Raw genomic sequence first — 22,537 nt, 5'->3', positions numbered from 1 at the left:
TCGAGGTGCTGCTCGGGCCAATCGCACTGGTAAAAGTTGTTGTATAGCTTACTCTCCAGCTTGTTAGGCGAGAATCCCTGATATTTCTCCTTGTATGTCATCTTGTTCTTGCCCCATGCACAGCAAAACGAGCTTCGCATGCGGAAAGAAAGGAGGAGGTCGTTGTTGGGTAGACCTTTCAGGTTTTCGAATTGCATCATCTTCGACTCGATGAAGAATTTGATTGAGTAGGCGGCGTCGCGGAACTCGGGGTCGCCGATTGCTTCTCGTAGATGGATGTTGTTTCCTATCAGGTCGAAAACAATGTCGAGCTGTGCGCCTTCCTGGTCAAGTCGACAAACCTGGTCGGGATTGGAGCCGCGGAGGGTGAGTTGAAGCCTCCGGAAGGGCTTTGGTTTGCGCGGGTGGCAGATACATTTTGGATCGTTGCTAATTGGTTGTTTTCATCAGTATTTGAAGTCATAGTTGGGAATTGGGGACGAAGACTTACCACAACATATTGTACTGTTTGCTTTGGATAACTCCAAGATCACTGTTTCTCAAGCAACGTCTCGCTTCTCTTTGGCTCCAAGAAGCCCACTGAGAAAAGAGAAAGGAATTGAGGTCAGAGACCCTGATAACACAGTTGTTATGGTGGGTGGCTGGCCCTCACTTACTTATGAGCAGTTTTCAGCGTCCTCTTCACATATGAGCCCGAATCGACCTTGAGTTTTCACATCTGCAATGAGATGAATACCTGGCTTCTAGAAGGTAATCACTCGGGGCTTTGCCAATTAAATACAGGGCTGATTCACTGGACATAGAGCATTGTGAAAGATCAGGGGCCTTTATAGCAGTTCAATGGTATCTTGTCATTATTTACCATGCCTTAGAGGCCTGCCCTGATATTCACTGCACTGCACTGTATATAGCACACAGACTACCATTAGCCTTATTATGTTCCTTAGAAGTTTGGTTGTCTTTAGGCTGGTATTCTCTTCTCTTCGGGTTTCTAGTGTACCTGAGAGGCTGAGAGCTAAAGGTATGAGAATGAGGCTGTATTATGAATCTTATCACGAATACTACAATTGAAACTGTTCTTTCCTTGTCTTTGTTACATATCCATTGCGAAAGAAGGGACATACATTCTGAATCCCAGTAACACCTTGCTGGTATTGTTGGGAGCATCAGACACCTCCAAAAATATATATATTGAAAGCCAACAGTTTGCCAAGGTACACTCTCAGTCCTGGAGGCTGGAAAAGTGCGTGTGCTTTTATTGGGTATAGCTACAGAATGTCTATTTATAATAATACATGGACACACTAGCAATTAGCGACAGGTTCATGTATAACCTGATGTCCACTGCTTCGCTGGCGGTGCAAACATTAGTGCCTGGCACCTTGATGACATTAGTGACTGTCAACGCTCCTCAACCCTTAGAATCAGCGACAATACCACCAACTCCGGAGCACTATAAGTGCTACATTATCTGCAATATAAAACAGTATTCCTTGTTCAATTCCCTTGTCGCTTTTTAGAGTGTCGGTTTACGGTTCAATACAATCCGATTACATAATCACACCAAAGCTTCATCGACCAGATCCGTCCCGACCTCAACATTCACAAGTCTTTCTGTCGCCCATCCACGTCACTCCCCGCGCCGATCTACCGAAATACTATTTATCGCTTAGACCGTCATAATGTCTGGTGAAATGGAAGTCGATCCTCCTGTCGCGGAGGAGCAAGCCCCCGAACAGACGAGCAATGGTGGCACCGATGCCCGAACGCAATCCAACGCTGTTGCCGTACGCAGTATTGAAGGGTGGATTGTGATTGTAACAAACATCCATGAGGAAGCGTCAGAAGAAGATGTGACCGACCTTTTCGCCGAGTATGGCCCGATTAAGAACTTCAGCCTGAACCTCGACCGCCGGACGGGTTACGTGAAGGTAGATTCATCCCACTCTTCCTTTCGGATTTAGATCTGGATTTGCGATGGATATTGACTTTGTTGCTTTTTCAGGGATACGCATTGATTGAATACTCAACGCTCCCCGAAGCCGCTGAGGCCATTAAGGGACTGAATGGCTCCAAGTTGCTTGACCAGACCCTCGAAGTCGACTACGCATTTGTTCGACCACCGCCATCCAACAAGGGGAAGGGCGGAGGAAGAGGAGGCGGTCGTGGAGGAAGAAACCGCAGCAGGAGCCGCGACCGAAGCCGCAGTCCCGGTGCTGAGAACGAAAGGGACTAAGATACCATATGATTTACTATCGCCGTTGCTCTGAGATGAAGTCGCTTTTTTCTTTTCCTCTTTCCCATATTCATTCAGCGCGCTTTACCGATTCTCGTCCTTCACTTGGTCGCATCTCGGCGGTTAAGAATATGAAAAATGCTGATATCGGCTTTCGGACTCGATTCAAGCACAGGTTGTGCCGCGAGTAAAGCGACACTGGCCGGCAGTATCCTTTGTCCCTCTCTCAAAACATGGTTGGATGTCCGAGTGGAGTGGATTAAGGGTTATACTTGCCGGCGTCATGTATATTGATTGGTGTGGTATGGATGACTCGACTGAGATTCCTCTTTCCTTCGCTCCAGCTGACGCGTAACATAGATACCCACCGATCTTAATTCCACAAGATATCAAATCTCCTTCAAAATTATTTCGGCTGCTAGTATCGGATTTCCCGCATGATATCCGCATAAACAATATAAAGTGTCGTGTGACTGGGAACTATGGCTTTTTTTTTTTTTACCTTCGGACCCCGCATTCGCATAAGTTCCTATACGAGAGACATTGTAGCAAGTACCTTGTACAGTATGACAGGCGATTCGTTCTATTCTTCGATGCATGGCTTCGACGCACTATGCGGTTTTGCGGACGAATAGGGCACCCGACTACCCCATACTTAAAGTTCCTTTGCACGCAGCACGTGGAGAGTGAAGCGCGTGATGCCATCGCCAAGGACAACAAGAGGTGAACGTATATTGTACTCTATAGGCCATTGGACATGCAAAGCAGCATAATTGCGATTGAGATAGGATAATGACATAGAATAATTACAGATTCTTCACTGTGCGCGTCAGGCGGAGCATTCCATTGACGTCGGGGAAGCCGCAGGGACGGGACGAAACACTGCGATTCCCAAGCTCCTCCCCGCTTCTCGCATTTCAGACTTGTCCACCTCAATCCACAATTATTATTTGTTTTTTCCCCGGCAAACTCATGAGAATGCATTGAGATATGTGAGGCTCGCTTGCCCTCTTCAACTGGACACGCGCCCCGTTTTCCATCGGTCTATCCCCCTACGTCTCCTCACACCGATTCTTCGGCGGTTCTCCGTCCCAATTCCTTATCGGCGGCCTCTTATCCTTCGCTGACGACATCAGTGCTTTCCTCCAACTCGGGTTGGGGAAGACATCGCGCAAAGGCATTATTACAATGGCATCGCTCCCCAGGACGTTATGGTGCCTCTTGTTGTTAGGCTGTCTCTTTGAGACCTATGCGCGGATACTTTCGCAGGGCGACCCGGCTGCGCCGGCCGACCTCTATCGCGACGACAATCATCAATCGCCGCTCCCCGTGAATCTATACAAACAGACATTGCGCGATCTAGTAGACGCTCTCGATGTAATGCAGGATGAATACTTTGTCCTCTGGGAGGGCACATGGCCGTCTGGCAATGACTGGACTAGGGCTGTCCATGGAACGCATGTGTCTGCGACACTCACTGCGCTCTCTACATCCATGGACGATAAGTTGATGGCGGAGCTGCTAAGAAATGCTAGCGAATCTGGCGACGGGGAGGCTACTCAGAAACCCGTGGCGCTCGAGAACCTGGTCAGCCGTTTCTTCGCACAAGTTACGACGTACTATTTCGGAGAGAACGATTTCGCGCTGAGAAACCAGGCGTACGATGATATGCTATGGGTTGTGTTGGGATGGCTGGAGAATATCAAGTTCCAGGTGCTGCATTCCGATTTGCACTATGAGGGCTTGTCCAGGAGTGGTGGACGGCCGTGGCATGGGACGCAGTTTCAGACACCGGCGGCGCACCGTGCTCGGATATTCTATGACCTTGCCTCAGCGGGCTGGGACACAGCCGTTTGCGAAGGCGGGATGATTTGGAGTCCGTATCTACTACCGTACAAAAATGCTATCACGAATGAATTGTATATATCGGCCAGCATTGGGATGTACCTCTATTTCCCCGGTGACCGGATCGATTCACCATTTGTACAGGGCGGAGACTCTGATGACGGTTTACCTCATGATCCTGTTTATCTTCGCAGAGCGCAAGAGGCATACAGATGGCTGAAGCACTCTAATATGACAGGGGTGCACGATTTGTATGGCGATGGGTTTCACATCAGTGGCTACAAAAGTCCCCAGCAGCCGGGAACAGCTCGATGTGACGAGCTCAACACAATGGTGTACACATACAACCAAGGGGTGGTACTAAGTGGGCTAAGAGGACTTTTCCTGGCCACCGGATTAGAAGAGTACCTCTCTGACGGGCACGAGCTCATCAAGAACGTCCAAAGAGCAACGGGTTGGCCTAATATATACGACCAACGCTGGAAGGGCCTCGGCCGCGCAGGGATCCTCGAAGACCATTGTGATTCAAAGGGTGACTGCTCTCAAGACGGCCAAACATTCAAGGGCATCTTCTTCACCCATTTCGCAGAGTTCTGCCGACCTCTCCGCCCACAGGAGGAGCGCTTTCTCCGCACACAATCGTGGTTGCAGAGCCGTCGCTTCGAGCTCACCTATGAACTACACCAGTCGTTGTGCAGAACATACCGTCCCTGGATCGAGCGCAACGCTGAGGCAGCTTTAGTTACGCGAAACCAAGAGGGCAAATTCGGTATGTGGTGGGGGAAGCGGCACCAGGTGTTTGACGATGACGGTGAGGATGAGGGTTCGATGTCCCGCGAAATCAACCCTCTACCAGACGGCGCAACAGACTACCGCAACCACCCCGAGCTGATGCCGCCGTCCTGGTCGACAAACGCGACGTCAGCGCCGGAATCCAAGGGAGCGGCGGTGCAGGCTCGAAACGGACAGCCTGAATACAACGACCGTGGCCGAGGACGTACAGTGGAAACGCAGTCTGGCGGCGTCTCGGTCCTCCGAGCCTTATTCCAATGGAAAACGACCCCATCCCTGTTCGGAGACTTCATATGAAGCTCCATGAGCTCGGGAAGCCCCCCTTAATACTATGGGTAGTTTTAACCTCGGCACTGCGGTTTGCGTGTTTGTATGTAGTCAGGAGTCACTGTCCTAGTGTCCTACCCATCCAAATATAAAGAAAGATACGTATCCTTATACAAATCAATAATACCCCTCCTATCCGTAAAATAACAAACAAACCAATAGTCGTAATCAACACAAACTCCCCCGGTAAACCAAGTCAAACCCTCTCACCTACCGGTACTGGACCGTCTGTATCCAACTAAACCAATTCAGTCCATCGGCCCCGGGCCCCAAAATGAACCCGAACAGTAATATCATAAGCCCCATACTCCGTATAATATATAAGACTAAGAGCAGCGATTGTTAGTCTTGAGAAAATTAGTCTCCAACGCTCCTCATCGAGCCCCCTAAATCGCGCCGCTCACTGGCCCGCCCGAGGCCCCGAATCGTCCAAATCGCCAGAGGAACCCGCCCAGGTGGTCGGTCGAATCCTTCGCCTCTGCCTAGGTCGGAGTAGGTCCTGGGGCTATCCTGCTCTTGGTTAGGAATGGAGAAAATCCCTGTCCCGGGTTGTCCTTTGGCGTTTGGAGAGCACAAGTCACGGCGACGAGGACCAATGTGGGCTAGTTATTGGCGATGGGGATGGGGATGGCGATACCCTGTGCCCCTGTGCCCGTTCCCGATGGGCGTAGGAGGCTGCGCAGTTTCGGGGCTAAGGAAAGGAGTGGTTGAAGTCGTGAACTGTTTGGTGTCGTCGTGCGATCGTTGGTTATTGTTCACTTGATATGTGCCGTTTGCCTTCCGGTCAACCGTCCGTCTTTCCGGATTGGCGTATTTTTTTTATGATTGAGATGGTGCTTACGTGGTTTGGATTTGATAGTTATAGTTAGTCAATATGGTAGTCTACATACCTAGCTAGGTAAGTCTGGTAAGGTTGTCTCCGTGGGTTACTAGTTGCGGGCTGCAGCCTGTAGGGAGATGGTCAATCATGGTATGGAGTACGTGGAGACGAGAAGGGACTGGGGATCTGCGCGCATGCAGGAATCCATATCCATATCAATCCTGACCGACTTCTACAACATCCGACTTACAAGGAGTTCCTCACAAATTCGACAGAGGAAGGTCGAGTCGGGTATCTGCCATAGTTAGGATGACAATAATGTATTGAAGAAGTTGCCTAAAAGAGTACACTGCAGTATGAGTGACCCATCCGATCCCATTCCCTCCGCGTCCTTCCCGTCCAGTATTCCAGCTTAGGTAGCGAGCCTAGAGAGGAAGGGGTTATACCCCAGTCACTGTGCAGTCTGTACGAGCAACGAACGACTTTCCTTTTGCCTGTAGGCACGAGGAGCAGGGAGGTACCCGGGCTTTCACTGATACATAGACCCGTGCGCTACAGAGTACAGAACCCCGTCGCATTCGCAACCCACCCCAGGTGTTGACATCAGCGACAGCTTGTCTGTCCTACCTAAAGGCCCTGGGGTTACCTAAACTGCATCCTATGAAGCGTAAATAATACCGCACCAAGTCGTAGCCATTCCGGGAGACTGGCTTATGCCCCATTGAAGTTAGGAGGTGGGTGGCTGCATCGGAACTGGGTTTGCAATCCCGTAACCCGGAGAATTCGAAATGGGACTGCTTGAGTGATCTTCAGAATGTCCGCGGCGACATTGGGACTCGTGTCTTTGCCAACTCACGATGGACGCTTCAAGTTTAAGACCTACGTACTGGATACTTCCGCGTGGCCAGGTGGATTCGATGTTGCCCCGTTGAGACCCAGTACGTAGTAGGTTGGGATGAGTTGCCAGACGGAGAAGGAATAAAAGAAGGAAAGACACCACGCTAGAAGGATGATGGTTGGATGAATTCCCATCTATATAGGAAATTGATTGGTTGTGTCGCTTCGCGCGTCTTTGCATTTTTTGGCCTCTTTGCAGACTGGGTGGGTATTATTATTGACGGTAATTGCGGGTAGCCTGTGACCGTGTGGGTATTCTTTGCTTTTTTATTCCATGTTGGGTCGCTGGGCGTTTGAAGTTATTTGGGAAATGTGTTGGATGTGGATGTTCTTCACCGATGTTTGAGATGGACAGCAGATCGCCTGGCGTAAGGTATGGACGGGATATGGATGAGGTCTCCGTTTGCGGGCTCTGATGGTTACATCTGCACTCCCCTCGATACCTGTCGGGCGTATTCATCGCTCATCAAGCCCGGAGGATATCCGCGATGGAGGTGGAATTATTACACATTGAACAAGATTCAAGAATCAAGATAAGAGCCTAGCAGGTTGGGTGTTAAAGCCACATGCAGCCGCGCAGGTGGAGTTTCTTCATTAAAAAGGCAAGGTTCAAGACTAGGAGTGCTTGTCTGCCAAAATTGATCAACGGGCGACGGGGAGGTCGGTTGTTTCGAGTGTCGAGAATTGAAGTACGTACTATATATGACCTTTTGGAGTTGTACTTTAGGCTTCAGTTAAGACTTGAAACATTCATGGATCGATGAATGGGTATTGAGGCAGTCCTGCGCAATTTTGATATGCACAGGGCAATCACCAGCATCGCACAGATTACCGTGTTGCAGGCGGAGGGCGCCGTCGAGTACTCATTGGCCGGTCAGCCTTATGAACACTGCATCCATGCTGGTTGGGACAATGGACATACCTTGCGCATGCCTCTGTCCCAAGATATTCCTGGGGTTTATACCATCCAGTGCATCCACACATGCTTCATTATGGGCATCCCCCGTCAGCCATGAAGTTATCGACGTCTCCCGTGTAAATAATGAAAGCAGATGCTGACCAGCAGCCAACTCGAAAATGGAGGGTGGCCGGCAGCCAATGGCCGGTTGCAGATCAGCACCGTTCTTTATCAGCTGAGCAGGGATGATTGCAGCCCAGTGATGTCAAGGCCCATTATGACGAAGTCATTCCTCCCCTGGGTTATGCGGTGGGCGCGGTGTATCGCAGCCGCAGTGGTAAACAAATAAACATCATCCAAGTATGAGACAATGTTACAGCAGCTGGAACTGTCCGAATCAGCCTCAAAATGGCATTGTCGATTGGAAGTATGGATCATGGAACTTGGAAATGAGGAATGGCCGGTGGAGAGCCCTGGAGGGACCCGCGAGTCACGCGGCGGCGGACGGTGGGACGTACCCGACAGAAGGTTCCTTACCGTATGTGGTACGTATGTTATCGCTTTTCCCTCGTCGACCCTGTACGGTCCAGTATCGTATGGTATTCAGTGTATTTTACCAGCAGGCGGAGAATTCACGCGTCTGGTCACTCAGATACTCGCTCTTCACTTGAAAAGAGAATGCCAATCAGATCTACTAATATTATATCAAGGCGATCCAAGTAAAGAAGCTGATGGCGGCGTTGCTTCAAAGAGAGCACAGGCTCTACACCGGTGGAAGGCTATCCTCATCGGTCACAAGCTACCCGTCGTCTATATTAATGCGGGGGCGACAAGAACGGCCTCAACTGGGCCCCGGCGTCTTAGCCTTTTGCCGCTGTTTGACTGTCTTCGTTGTCTTGACGGGGAGGGGACAAACTTCTCGTGTTGAAGATGCGTTGTCGGTCAAGACATGCCAACAAAATGGGCAGCGTGACCTGCGAGAGCCCGAGAGGTTTGTTGTTTCGGCACGACAATTTTCGATAGCATTCTCTAGCCCATTCTGTGGGAGGGAACAGCCGGGGAAACGTTCCGGCAGTCTCTTCACCTGATGGGGCTCATGTACGTTGGCAATGACAGCACTGCTGCAGAAGAAACCACAATTCCTGGTCCCGAGCTGTGGAGTGGTCCTCGATCAGCTGCTTTCTTTGTTTGCCCCAACATCCATCGTACTCTGTGAGTACGTATCTACGTTGAACGGTTGAAGCCCTGAAGGGGGCCCTGTCGAATGACGTATATCTTCCTCGCCCCAGACATGGAGTGGATGGGTTTTGAAACAGTTTCTGTTTCTGTTTCTGTTTCTGCCTTTGCCGATGCCGACGACTACTTAGGTCCAGCGGATGGCGGTGCACCACTCTGTTTGACAGGATCTCATTCTCCAGTCAGGCGGTGGCCATCCAGTCATCGCAGTCCACTAACGCCAAAAGAATAATGTTGAAGTTCCGATTTTGAGGAGTCGTCCGCTCGCCGCAGGCAAATGACGCGCAAAGGCCAATAATAAGCCTCCATGGTGTTCTCTGCCGTTGTGGTGTTAATCCTTCATCCCAATGGGGCAAGCGACGACACCGACGAGACTTGGAGAGGGATGAGGATATGAACGTATGAAGTTGGATTGCTGGCTCAAAGTGGGTTGGGATCTCGGTCCAATCCTGGAACCGCAAGGGACACGCCTAGTCGAGAGAGGAACTGGAAAGGAAAATTCTGTCCCCTTTCCAAGCCCCTTGCCATCGATCTTCTTTGGTACCCGCCATTTTGGATCGGGCATTTTGATAGCCACTGGCAGGCGCCTCTTGCACCCGGACTGGCGACATGCCATTTCCTGAATCCCTCTGGGGTCTCCAGCCAAGCAAAATGAAGCGTTGGTGCATGCGATCAAGCTGTATTGATTTTATATATCTCAAATGATTGTCCAGTGTGACGATGTCATCGTCAGCGTTCCGGGCATGAGGAGACACTGTTAGAGGTCCAACTTCTTTTTTCTAGTAATTTCTTTTCAGGGCCCAAAATCATGATCACTGGAGCTTGCCGACAGGTCAAATAAGCTGCCAATCAAGCGTGAAACATCAAAGTTGAGTGATGCCGCTGCAGGCAGAGATCGCCCTACGACAGACGTTTGCTTGAGGGTGGGGAGGAGCAAAGGCTCACTACTCACTAGTCAGTAGTCACTCCTGTTCCACCTTTCATCTGTTGTGTAATGTATTTCAGACCAACTACTGAAGAAAGAATGGATGCTGCAATATTTCGGGATTATAAAAATAGGCAATCATCGCACTGAATGATGGTGTTCACTGTTGACTCGGATGGGAGCCTCTGATTCCCATTCTCCGCCTCTGCCTCGAATAACTGCAGAGAATCTCCGTGCGACGTCTCTCTCATTTGATCGACATTGCGTGACCTCATATTATTCCCTGGGCATGGGACCTTGATTTCAGAAGTTCAGCCACCCCGTAACCGAGACGGCATGGCTTTCTTTCTGAATTCTGACCCCATATTCTCGATCGCCTCGGCAGAATCTCATTGGCGATGCGCACTTGAAGAGGAGCAAACGGAATGACATTTGCTCCTTCGGTGTGTCGCCTCTTACTCTTAGTCTTCAGACGAGGCGATTGCGGAGTGTGGGCCCGAGAGGCTGAAGCAGGTCGCAGATAGTGGCAACAATGCGGGTGAAAGCGTAGTGAGTAGAGTGACTGCATGGGTGCATGCAGTGAATGGAATGATTTCTTCGCAAGCCAGACCGTTTTCCCATGATCCTCCTTCGCCATCGCCAGCCATGATCATCATATTGCGTAGGTGACAACTTTAGCGGACGATGATGAGGATCACCGTCTGTCCCCCAACCGCGGGCTCTCGTTGGCTGGTGTTGGTACCCCTCCCAGCTGAGCGTTGTCGAACCAAGGGGCTTACAATGCTGGGACGCGCGCGAAAAGAACCGTGGATGGCCGACCGAACTCCGGGCCAAATAGGACAACGAACCCCCTAACACCGCCCCCGCCGACCAAACACAGGATTTCCTTGCCTCACCGAGCTGAGAGACGACTCTCAGGATTACTGCGGAGTGGCACAGATCATGAGAGGCATACGAAAATGTCTCATACGCGCAACACGCCAGATCGCGAGAGGGACTCGTAGACTCGTACCTTGACTGGGGATTCGTTCAGTGGCGGCCACGAGTTCTTTGGCACCACTAACTTTGTTCGGGCCTAGCTGTAATTCTGTAACGGTGATACGGTGTATATTATAATAGGAACACATACAGCACCGATACGCCTGCGAAAAGTACGATTTCACGATTCCATGATTTCCCTGCGCAGATGAAGATCGGGAGACTGGCAAGAATTACATCCGTATTTGGATCTTTGATCAGAAACTCTTCCACCTTCCACCGCTTCTCCTTTCACAGTCACAAAGATCTTCACTCTCCAAACAGCATTCGTTTCTTGTTGTCCTCCTGGCCGGATACATTTTCCCCCAGACCTCTCGTTTTGCGTGGGAGACGGTTCTTTTGACCCGGAGTCCGCCCGCCGTTTTCAGGCTTTACAAACCAACTTTCTTCACACCACCAAAACCGCAATAATACGCCCTCATATCGAGTCCGAGAAAGGAAAAAACACGCCCTGATAGTAAAAGTTGCTCTTCCCCAAGCAGACTGCAACTTTGAAAGCAGCGGCCCCTCAAGACATTCCTTAATCCTTGAACTGCTTTGTTGCAAAGGCATCCATTCGGCGTCGCTCAGTCCCCAACCTTCGCTAAAACCCAGTTCCACCCCTCCAATTCACTTCTTTCAAGCTTTCCTCCCCTTCCCCTGGATCGCTCCCAACGGTCTCCTCCGGTTTCCTTTCCTCTTTTCTTTTCCATTTCCTTTCCCTTCTTCCCTATCTCGCCTCTGCCGCCTCTCTTCTTCCCATCCTTCCCTCCCCCCGGCTTTTTGCCTCCGCTCCACCACTCTGGAAATCTTCTCCTCAGGGACAACCCTCTCGAGCGCTCACGACAGCTACCTCCAGCGAAACGCAGATTCTTCATCTGAGGTGATCGCTAGAGGTAGTTTTCAACAAGCGGTGTTGCTATTTGCCCGTTGTCGCCTACAAATCAACCTTTCTCCCTCCCCTGGTTCTCGTCGGCCTCAGACCATAGAACCTGTTCAAGGTCGACCACAGGTGCTCTACCCCCCGTAATATGGCATCGACGTCAGATGTGCATGGCTCTTCTCCGGTTCCGACTCTGCCTCAGCCGAATGAAAGCAACCGTGCCCATATGTCATCGCTTTCCTCATCCTCTTCCATATCCGACGCGGAAACCGATCGAAGGGGTCGCCCCGAACGTCCGCGTATGGCTAGTCGAAAGCCGAGCGCTTCAATATTAGTACCTCGGGATCACCCAGAAATTGAAATCGAAGAAGAAGAATTCCCCCCCGACGACGCGCGAGCCATGAGTCCTCGCCGCAACTCCGCAGACCTTGAGCGACTGGGCAAGGAGGCCAGACAAACCCTTCAGGAGTAAGTGCTGGCACAAGCCATACCACTCTACTGCTCAATATCTAACCTTTTTTTCTTTTTTTTTTCTTTTTGAAGACAAGCGAAGGCCCTCCAGTCGTCTCTTCAAGCCCTAGCTGAACGAATTGATGCTGTGAAAACAGATCACGACAAACTCGAGAACGAAAACAGATTCCTGCAAGACTACATTGGTGGATTAACACGAAATATGAAGAGCGAGATGTCGAGGTCCAGTACCACCAAAGTCAAGAAGTCACATAAGTAGGTTGAGCGCAGCGTCGCCATCCTGACTTGCGCCTGAAACTGTCAGGACTCTTTTCGCTTCGAAATCCGCGAAAGATCGAATCACTTTTAATGATATATCTTCACGCATATTCTCCTGGTGTTTGGCGGGTACTTTTTATGCGGTCATTCATCACCAATTCATCGAACAACCGTCTACGGCTGGAAGAACACATCCAGCAATGCACGTGGTCAAATTGTGGGGTCGAGGTTTTTCTTTTATTTTCAAGGCCTCATTGCCTTGGCTTGCGAGGAGGCAGTATTTAGGACAAGGACCACATGATTCTCATTCCATACAACTGCTGCTTGATGGGATGATAATTCGGGCTCTAATCACTTGCCGACTTCACAGTTGTTGGTTCGCCTTGAAAGTGCGTCCACCAGCCGCATTAACACGACGTTCCACTTGAGTTTCATTCGCTCGTCGCACTTATTCCTTCATCTCCGAACGACACCCTGTCGAAGGACTGACACCATTGCGTGCTATGTGTTGGCTGCTGAGGTCTGATCACCGGCCTTGGCGCTGATGCGAGACGACAACGGCCAATCTTTGATCGGCCTGGCCGCAGTGTGACACCTTCGCTCAGATAATTCGGGTTTTAACTGTTCATATTGACTATTATTCTTCTCCACCAAACTTCGACCTCGCATTTCACCGATTTCTATTTCCTCAACTTCTACGGGCGGCATTGTGTATTTTTGTGGCATAGCACCCTCGGCGTTAGGGCAGCTTTTTTTTTTCTCATTTTTTTTAACTGGGGCACTTATGTTGTTTTTTTAGACTCGGAAACCGTTACTGGGGGTTGCATTTGTTTCTCACGGTCTTGATCTGCAAGCAAGCAAGCAGCTGCACGGTTTGCAAACATCCGAAGCAAAATGGGCTGGAAAACACTTTCATGGAGCAGCTAGCTCGTCTCCTATCTTCTTTTTGCTTCCATTCATCTTCCACATGCACCCAACTATACCTTCTCCGCCACCATTATCTCTGTACATTGGAATCGTCCTGGTCTGACGATTCGATTCGGGTTGACATCTACACCGACGTCAACAAACATCCACTTGTGGGCGCTGAAGACATCTGCTTTACCATACCCCAAACCAAAGCGGTTATTCATCTTAGCAAAGCGAATCCAAAAAAAATTGAATAAATCATTTTATCTCTTATCCACCCATCCTCAAGCCTACGACGGCATTTAAAACCCCCATAGCCAACCACGTCCAGCACTAATTGAATAAACTCATGCCGAAGCCCAAAACTACTGCATGGCTTGGAATTGGAAACAGCTGAGGATTAAAAAAAATTAAAAATAAAAATAAAAAACAGGAAAAAGAAAAGAAAAAAAAATAAAAAGCCCCCCAACTCCATTACACCCGACTATTCCATTCCCCTGGGACGAAGGCAAGCGCCACATTCGCAATTGCCCAAGCCAACCGCCAGCCACCAGCCGCTCTACCGCGCTATGTGCCTTGGGCTTGGATAGCGTCATCCGAAGTTGAGGAAATGTTTTCCGGTACATCTGTAATATGGTATCAGGTAACTTATTCTTAAAAGGGATTACTATACCCTCGTGAGTGACCACTGATGCATAGGTAGGCAGTGAGAATGGGTTGCTTAGGTTACTTGCATACTTGCATAGTTAAACACTGATCATAATCCGTGCGTGGTGAGATGAGTAGTAAACTATAAGTTACACTCTATGTTATCGAGGAAGAAACAAGTCCCCGCCCTACTCCGGAGTACAGTCGGCCTGCTCATACATTAGACCATCTTTAACTTACTATTTCCAGCGGTCCAGAGGTACTAAACCTACTAATGCCCCCAAGACCGAATGTACCAACAAGCCCTAAGTCGACCGACTCGACCGAGTCTAGATATTGCGCTGCAGTCAGAGTCTAATACCAGAAAGCAGATTGCAGCCATTGCAATGACATTTCCAGCGTTGTCCTGAAGACGTACGCACTGAAGGGAGCTGGAGTGGAAGTCCACCGCTTCCTTGCCCAGAGGACGGCTTCGTCTTGGACTTGTTGGATTGCTAAGACATGAACTGTTATGTAGCTAGGGACCGTGTCTAACCTTATATTGGACATGGGATTGCTTAGTAGGTAGTTTTGGGATATGAACACCCATTCTCCAATGATATTGTCCAAGCAGCGTGTTCTAGCTAAATCTGCGTACAGCGAGACCATGAGCATTTGGAAGGCGTAGATAGACACGGCAAGCAGGAGATAGTTATTCATAATATAGTCAAAGTTGAGATAATCAAGTAGGGAGGATATTGGGTCCTTAGTACTAGTTAGTTATCTTCTTATATCTGTATGCGTAGGGATATACGCAGAGTCCACTCCCAAGGATATAAGGCTAAGTAGGGCAAAAACGAAGCCACTATCTAGAAAAACCCGGTAAAGCAGAGCATAGTATCCGTGATCTGGAAATATCTCCCAGGAGTAAAGATTTTGTGCTTGTATTAGCAGATACGAACCCCTCCCTCGTATCCTGTCTCGATGGCCGAAACCAGAGGAGTCTTTGGAGATCTGTGGGGCGCCGAAGGGGCTTCATTCCTCCCCTCCTGCACGTACTTTGCTCTAGGGAGGAGACAAAGGCAGAAAGGGAAATTAAAGGGCGCGTGCAGCTTTGTGTTCCACGCCATGTTTGCGCAAGCCGCATACGTCATTTGCGTTCTTTGGGGAGCTGAACACACTTGCCAGGCAGACTGGATTGCAGAGATGTGGCAGGTCAAAAGTACCTGGGTGCATTTCCGGTTGAAAAATGGAATGGGAGAAGATAGCAAACCGAAGTTGCGATGGGAGTTGACGGCTTCAAGTGAGTGCTCAGTGCAGATGTTTCCAGTCTACGAATTGCAATATATGAATTTCAACTTTCTTTGAAGCCACTGCCGGACTTGAGATCTAAACTCGAGCTAAGGCGACAACAAACGCCATACGTGGCACACAAGAGGTAGGACCAAGACAAATTTCATAACATAGTCAAGGCTTTGGGGATGGGAAACAATCCGAATGGGCTGGTTGTGGTAAGGGAAAGGTATTCTTTGAGTAGTCGAAGCAATAGGCAAAATGTAAATTAAAAAAGAAACCAACGAATATATGAATCGACGTGCCACGGATGGAGATAACCGGTTCACTTGGCTATGCGCTGCCGCCGAATGAAGCCGGGGCCCAGAAAAAGGGTAAAGAAAAGCAAAAGGAGCGTCACAACCTGTCACGTTTCTCGAGAGCAGCATGTTGTCAAAATATGCACGCAGATCGAGATGTAACTGTGTATCTCCCTCTGTTCCTGAAATTCCTGTATCTGTGGCCCCCACCTCTTATCGTGCGGGCAGTTTAGTCCTGCTTCCCATGGTCGATCTTGTCATCCGTGCCGGACGCGAGTCCTTCATCTCTTCTTTACTCAGCGGGCTTCTCCTCAGCCTCAGCAGCGGGGGCATCCTCTTTCTTTTCGGCGGGGGCGTTTTCGGCAGCGGGCTCGGCCTCAGAAGAGGTCCAGAGGGTCTGAATTACGTTAGTGTACGCATGTTACAAACGTGGTTCAAGGATCATCTTACCAGGTTATCCCTGAGAAGCTGCATGATCAGGGTGGAGTCCTTGTAGCTCTCTTCGCTCAGGGTGTCGAGCTCTGAATCGGAAGTTAGCAAGCGCGCGATATACCCGACAATACGGCTTCACATACCGGCAATAGCATCATCGAAAGCAAGCTTAGCGAGGTGGCAAGCCTGGTCGGGGGAGTTGAGGATCTCGTAGTAGAAGACCGAGAAGTTGAGGGCCAGGCCAAGACGGATGGGGTGGGTAGGAGCAAGGTCGGTGGCAGCAACCTCAGTAGCGGCCTTGTAGGCCTCGAGCGAAGCATCGGCAGCACCCTTGCGGTTGTCGCCAATAGCGAACTCAGCAAGGTAACGGTGGTAGTCACCCTTCCTGTTGGCGTGCGAAAAAGTAGGTTAGAACCCGTAATTACACTCGGTGGCATTGTCCTGTCAAGGAATACCAAAAAAGGCGGGGAAACTCACATCTTGTGGTAGAAGACCTTGGATTCGCCGCTCTGGGCAGAAGGGATCAAGTGCTTGTCGAGAACCTCTAGGATGTCCTCACAGATCTTGGCGAGTTCGGCTTCAATCTTTTGGCGGTACTCCTTAATGAGAGAAACCTGAGACTCGTTGCCCTTGGACTCCTCTTTTTGCTCAATCGAGGTGACGATTCTCCAGGACGCACGGCGAGCACCGATGACGTTCTTGTAGGCGACGGAAAGAAGATTCCGCTCTTCAACGGTGAGTTCTACGTTCGAAGAGGCGACAACCTTCATGTTCTCGACCATTTCTGGATGGGGTTCGCCGTTAATATCAAGGACGCTAATTTCCAGATAAGGGCCTCTTCATTGAGTAAATAACGAACCTTCATAGCGTTCAGCCTGCTCGGCGAGCTTGGCTAGGTAAACAGCATCTTCGTGACCCATTTTGAAAGAATCTAATTGAATGGAGAGACGATGTTAGCGACTATCAGCTGAAAGAGATAGGCGGTGATCCAGTGCGAAACGGTTGAGTGATGTGGTCCTTCACAACGTGGGAGAAATTTTAATCAAAAAAAAAAGTATAAAATCAACGCAGCGAAAAAAGAATAAAAATAAAAATCAAGTGAGAGCAAGGTCGAGGCTGGAAAAAAAAAAAAGACGTGAGGGGTAGAGTGCGGCTATCACGGGGTGAGAGGAGTGAGGCTGTGAGCGAAGGCTGCCCTGGACTCTGCCCTGCACTAGGGAACCCCGTCACACGGCTGATAGCACGGTACACCCCAGAATCCGACCATAGCCCACGTCTATCCCGGTCGGGGAAAATGACAAATGATATCGCAATGTAAAACCAGTCATAGCCGCTGTTGGTAGTGCGTATATCGAGGAGCAAGTTGATCGGGCAGTCCTCCACTCGGCTAGCGGCGAGTAAACAGCATCGCGGGTGTAGAAACCAGTGTCGACGGGGGGTGATTTGGATACCAGGCACCTCGATTCGATGCAGGACCGTATTTGTAGACGATCCAGAAAAATCGACAGCGACCAGCCAGCGACTCCAAGCAACGCAATCGATGGATTCGTAGATGACAATGATGGGCACGTTGAGGCGAAGGGCCAGGGCGAGGGAGGGGAAGACCGTGGAAAACAACGGAAAAGAAACACCACTCACCTGCGCGACGGGAACAACAACAATGAGGATTTGGTTATTAGAGGGAGTTGGTTATGAGGTTGAAGATGAAGAAGCGTGAGAGACAGAGGATTGGAAGAGTGATAGTGGGTTGGAAGGGGGTGATGGAATGAATGAGAAGAGCGAAGTCGCAAAAGGAGGAAGTCGGCCTGGAAGAGGGGGAGAGGTGGGAGGGGATCGTACTCGCCATTTGCTGGGGCTACCTCACCGTTCAACCACCCACTGGGGGCGTCTTCCTTTCTGCCTCAGGAGGCAAGCTACGGGTGCTATTATTACTTGGTCCTATGGACTCGTCTGGCTATTCTGATCTGTTCAATTGTTTACTTTGCCCCGTCGACCCCCATGGAAGTGGAAGAAGGCGATTGTCCTCTTCTCCCCCTTCCTTTTGATTGTGTGTGTGGTTCAGCGGTGGGCCACTTCGGCGTCATCCCTATTTCTCTCCGCCAATCGTCAGATCCCGCATTATTGAATGAGCCTCGCTGCTAGTGGTTTTCTCGCTCCTGTTTAGTTGTTTACAAGTACTATATTTACAATCGTGATGCGTAGTCGTTTGACTGATGGGTCACAAGTTTACGGCGCTCTTCGATCGGATTCTACAGCAGTACTAAGTACTTATCATGATGAGCCTTCCTATCCACCCGCGCCTTGAAACGAAGCTCCCTCATCGACCGGTTCCATGGTTACATACTCCTTTCTTTCAGCTTCTTGTCCCCTATACCAAGCACATGATGGAAGATGAACGTGCGATACATACTGCGTACCTAAATATACATTGTTTTTCTCATGTCGCTCCTGCACCTCTCGTAATCGTACGGTATCTCACATGACTTCTCGTAATTGATGACTCATCTCCATCACATGACCTAAGTAAAGGGTTGATGTCATCATCGTTCAACCGCATCCTCTGATTCGCAGGCCTCGACCTTGCAGCCGCTGCCAGATTTCCAAGGCAACGAGTAGTAAGGTACATCAGCTTGTCGCTCAACATCAGATCACCCCCTCCTCTTCCTCTCCTCCATCCATTCACCTTCATTCTCTCCATCATCAAATCAAACCTCTCTTACCTACTTTCCTCGACATATCATTTACAATGATCCGTCAATCCGTCATTCGTCCTCTTACCACGACAACTCGCGCCATCCTTACCCGGCCCTTCTCCGCAATTGCTCCCAGAATGGGTGAAGGTGATACCGGTGCTACGCGGGCTGGCGGTGCCCAGGCTAGGTATGTACAAGAATAACTCTTTCTTCCTTTGGCAGCTTTACGGCAGTAGCTCAAATGAGGACCCTGCCTTCTTCCATTCGTTCCGTCGTCTACTGCACGCGCAACAGGCATGATGTCATCTCTCACCCAGCCTCAAAAATCACCCCATTGAACCTCAACGCCAGATAGCTAACCGACCTTGCCATTCAGCGACCAATTCCAGAAGCGTGAAGCTGCCCAGGAGAGTCTCTACATCCACCAAAAAGAGCAGGAAAGGTAATTTACCCCGCCCTCCCTAGCTGCATTGACTGCCAATAAACCCAACGAACGTCGCGGACTCTTGTCTAATCTCGGACTGAAAACAGGCTCCTTGCTCTCAAGAAGAAGGTTGAAGAACAGCGCAAGCACTTGGATGAGCTGGACAAGCACCTGTATGATTCCCTCCCTTCCTATAGAGTTAGCGCTCTACCCAACCCCTGCCTGGTGGTACTTTTGGCTAATGCAAACCCGCGGTCTAGTGACGAATTCACCCAGGGCAAGAAATAGATCTTTATAACCGGCTATCTCTGAACGCGAACCGCGCTGTAGTTGTCAGTGCTGGCGGGCGAAGAATATCCCGCTAGTTGAGCTATCCATATCATCGCATTATCTAGCGCTGATGTATTTGTCTCAATGTATTCTACATAATTGACACCCTTCTCAATTCACCACTCGGTATCGGACGCTCCGTATGCGAGAAAAAAAATAAGATATCATTAGGCCTAACCGTATAGACTCCCCAACAATAGCCTTCAGATTTGAACGAAGCACCGTAAACAGTAAGTTCCAGTCACCAAGTGGAATAATTCGGTCCGTCATGCACATCCCTACCTAGTACCATCTTCCTAGTTTCATTAAAAGACAATCGAACACCTATGCAACTTGTTTACCGACGTCCCATATAAGAGCGGTAAAAGTCATCCGCAGCACTTCCATTCCCAACGCCTGACATACTGTACCCGTGCCCGAAGCGTGCGGATACCGACTGCCCGGCTTTCTGAGCAGCAGCAACCTTGTCCTGCAGTTCAGTGGTACCCACGTCGATGGTCTGCAACTGAGAGAGATGCGAGTTGAGGATGCGAACGATTTGAGAGATCTACATGTCCGAGTAGTTAGTCAGAGTTTTGATTTTCCATGAGAGCTTCCAGGTTGCCTTACCGGTTCGTCGGCCTTGTTTGTCTTGCTCAGCGTAGACGAGGCACTGTTGACTTCTTCGATCATACTGGTGAGGTCTTTTCCCATGTCGTCAAGACGTTCGGAAAGTTTTTCAGCGAGTTTGTAACTGTTTAACTCAGAGGTTAGCCAGTGAAAATAGGGGGTGAAGTGTGCAATTCAAATAGGTGTGCACGTACGTCCGCTCACGTTCCTGATCAGGACCTTGAAGAGCCTCGCCAGGGCCCACTTGCTTGGACATCATTTCATCGACTTCGCGCTCGTAGCGATCGAGCCACGAGGTCAGTTCGTCTTGCTGTCCCTCAACAGATGCAAGCTGGCGTTCGACTTCCTGCGTGGCACGCTCGGCATCCACAGTACTGCCGTACAGTTTCTGCACCTTGGTACCATTTTCGACAAGCATCCTATCCCATTCGGCAACCTTCTCGGCCTGTTCCCGGAAATCCTTCTGGTACTTAGTCAAGTCAGTCGCCCATCGAGTGATGATTTCATCCATTGTCTTATTCTTCAGGCGCGATTGAGCTGGGGGAACTGGACCAGCAGTCGACGCGCCGAGAGCGGGAGCTCCAGTTGCCGTGGTGCTGCCCAAGCCAGTGGTTGTGGCGGGGGTAGATGTAGTGGTAGTTCCGGACGTCGCAGTCAGCGATGGCTTGGTGTCAGTACCGGTTGTGGTTGTGGTTGCAGATGTGCTTGGAGGTTGGGTGGTCGTAGTCTCGGCGAGCTTGTTAAACAACCCCCCTGTAGGGGCTGCAGGCTGCGTGGTCGAAGTCTCCGCAGGCTTCGAAGCACCAAGACCGCCAAATAAGCCACCAGAAGGGGCAGCAGCTGGGGTCGATGAAGGGGTGGCGGACGATGCAGGCCCGCCAAGGGAGAAAAGAGGCTTTTGCGGAGTAGCAGTAGATGCGGCGGTCTGAGTATTTGATGTATTGTTGAGAGAAGGGAAAGCGGGCTTCGGCGCAGAATCCGCACCAGATGATGCTGGCGCGAAAAGCGTGGACGTTTGTGTGCCAGAGGAAGGTGCGGTTCCAAAGAGTGGCTTCGCGGTACTGTCCGCACTTGTCGTTGTCGCCGTTGACTCAGCTGGCTTGCTTGCACCCATATTTCCAAATAAGCCGCCACCAGCAGCGGTGGAAGACGGAGCACCCCCGGGCGTTTGCTGTGTAGTTGGTTTAAGAAGGCTGCTCCCAGTAGACTGCCCAGCACCTCCAAATAGTGGCGGGGTTGACGTAGAGGGAGCCGTAGAAGAAGGCTGGGATCCCGATGAGGTTGTGGCTGTTCCGAAAAGTCCTCCAGGTTTCTGCTGCCCGAAGAGAGATTGCCCCTGGGCTGGAGTGTTTCCTTGTGGCGGAGGACCGGCAGGGGTAGTTGAGGATTGGGCGCCGAAGAGTGAGCCTGTGCCAGACGACGCAGGAGTTGCCGCAGCGGTTCCAAAAAGACCACTTCCAGCAGGCTTGCTAGCTCCGCCAAATAATCCGCCGGGCGCGGTTGAGCCTGGTGCGGGTGTCTCCGTCGGTTTGTTAGGTGTTTGTGATCCAGTAGCAAACAGAGACGGCGATTGTGTACCGGAAGTCGCGCCGGCCGCCGAATTTCCAAAGCTAAATGTGGGAGCACCGCTACCGCTGCCGGAGCCAGCACCAAATGGAGAAGAAATTTGGCCAGGGCCGGAGGTAGCGCCAAAGGACGGCGAAGAAGTGCCGCTTGTTCCTACATTTCCAAAGAGACCGCCGCCGCTAGATCCAGTATTCGACGTGGCACCAGCAGACCCAAACATACCACCACTTGGAGCTCCCGACGAGGCCGGTGGCTTGAAACTAAATAGATTGGACATGGCGTAGGAGACAGGAAGACACGAATATCGCGATGGGGCAGCCTGGAGGAAAAGACAAACAGAATGTTAGCAGGCAATTCACAGCTCAAGCAAGGCACTAGACGTGAAGATTCTTACTGCGCCCAGAGATGAAAGATATCTGTGATCCAGGGAGCAGAATTAGCAGCGGGTTCAGCAACACGGTCAACACCAGATAATCGCCGGGATAATAAAGGATGCTGGAGCTTGGGCGCGAATTTTGTTGCGGCACGACAGCCAATCATGGATAGACGCGCTTATTTGAGCTGCGTCTAACTTTGACACCTCAGGCAGTAAAAAATCCAGCCTCAGGCGCTCAGGCGCCCAGGCCCACGGTCGAGACTGGACTTCGTCACCAGACAATCTGGATTCCATCCAAGCTGCACTCCGCTTCTCCAGCCTCGTTTCGTTTGTGCGTCATTTTGTTTTCCGTCCAGCTCGGAGGCGCCATATTC

At 50.4% G+C, this 22,537-nt stretch overlaps 7 protein-coding genes across 7 annotated transcripts; 4 read left to right on the top strand and 3 right to left on the bottom strand.

Annotated features, from left to right (window-relative positions):
* Positions 1–1,682: 1,682 nt before the first annotated feature.
* Positions 1,683–2,236, top strand: APUU_70704A (RBM8 family RNA-binding protein; the record flags this gene model as incomplete). Its single annotated transcript, XM_041695606.1, has 2 exons — positions 1,683–1,931; positions 2,006–2,236. 2 exons carry the CDS (start codon positions 1,683–1,685, stop codon positions 2,234–2,236), a joined length of 480 nt encoding a protein of 159 aa, XP_041561320.1.
* A 1,188-nt stretch (positions 2,237–3,424) lies between these two features.
* APUU_70703A (putative glycosyl hydrolase) lies at positions 3,425–5,170 on the top strand (the record flags this gene model as incomplete). The annotated part of the gene is made up of 1 exon (XM_041695605.1): positions 3,425–5,170. The coding sequence occupies one exon, from the start codon at positions 3,425–3,427 to the stop codon at positions 5,168–5,170; it is 1,746 nt and encodes a 581-aa protein (XP_041561319.1).
* Positions 5,171–10,247: 5,077 nt separating this feature from the next.
* APUU_70702S (uncharacterized protein) lies at positions 10,248–10,613 on the bottom strand (the record flags this gene model as incomplete). Its single annotated transcript, XM_041695604.1, has 1 exon — positions 10,248–10,613. The coding sequence occupies one exon, from the start codon at positions 10,611–10,613 to the stop codon at positions 10,248–10,250; it is 366 nt and encodes a 121-aa protein (XP_041561318.1).
* A 1,411-nt stretch (positions 10,614–12,024) lies between these two features.
* APUU_70701A (short coiled-coil protein) lies at positions 12,025–12,606 on the top strand (the record flags this gene model as incomplete). Its single annotated transcript, XM_041695603.1, has 2 exons — positions 12,025–12,344; positions 12,420–12,606. 2 exons carry the CDS (start codon positions 12,025–12,027, stop codon positions 12,604–12,606), a joined length of 507 nt encoding a protein of 168 aa, XP_041561317.1.
* A 3,419-nt stretch (positions 12,607–16,025) lies between these two features.
* On the bottom strand, positions 16,026–17,085 carry artA (14-3-3 adaptor artA; the record flags this gene model as incomplete). The annotated part of the gene is made up of 5 exons (XM_041695602.1): positions 16,026–16,130; positions 16,184–16,254; positions 16,309–16,550; positions 16,643–16,949; positions 17,025–17,085. 5 exons carry the CDS (start codon positions 17,083–17,085, stop codon positions 16,026–16,028), a joined length of 786 nt encoding a protein of 261 aa, XP_041561316.1.
* Positions 17,086–18,911: 1,826 nt separating this feature from the next.
* Positions 18,912–19,570, top strand: APUU_70699A (uncharacterized protein; the record flags this gene model as incomplete). The annotated part of the gene is made up of 4 exons (XM_041695600.1): positions 18,912–19,045; positions 19,235–19,300; positions 19,390–19,455; positions 19,543–19,570. The coding sequence occupies 4 exons, from the start codon at positions 18,912–18,914 to the stop codon at positions 19,568–19,570; spliced, it is 294 nt and encodes a 97-aa protein (XP_041561315.1).
* Positions 19,571–19,949: 379 nt separating this feature from the next.
* On the bottom strand, positions 19,950–22,064 carry NSP1 (putative nucleoporin Nsp1; the record flags this gene model as incomplete). The annotated part of the gene is made up of 3 exons (XM_041695599.1): positions 19,950–20,159; positions 20,222–20,345; positions 20,416–22,064. The coding sequence occupies 3 exons, from the start codon at positions 22,062–22,064 to the stop codon at positions 19,950–19,952; spliced, it is 1,983 nt and encodes a 660-aa protein (XP_041561314.1).
* Between the last annotated feature and the right edge of the window lie 473 nt (positions 22,065–22,537).

Source organism: Aspergillus puulaauensis, chromosome 7 (assembly GCF_016861865.1).
Source record: "Aspergillus puulaauensis MK2 DNA, chromosome 7, nearly complete sequence".
NCBI classification, from domain to species: Eukaryota; Fungi; Ascomycota; class Eurotiomycetes; order Eurotiales; family Aspergillaceae; genus Aspergillus; species Aspergillus puulaauensis.
The sequence above is the reverse complement of the archived record's forward strand: the minus strand, read 5'-3'. Positions and strand labels throughout refer to the sequence as shown.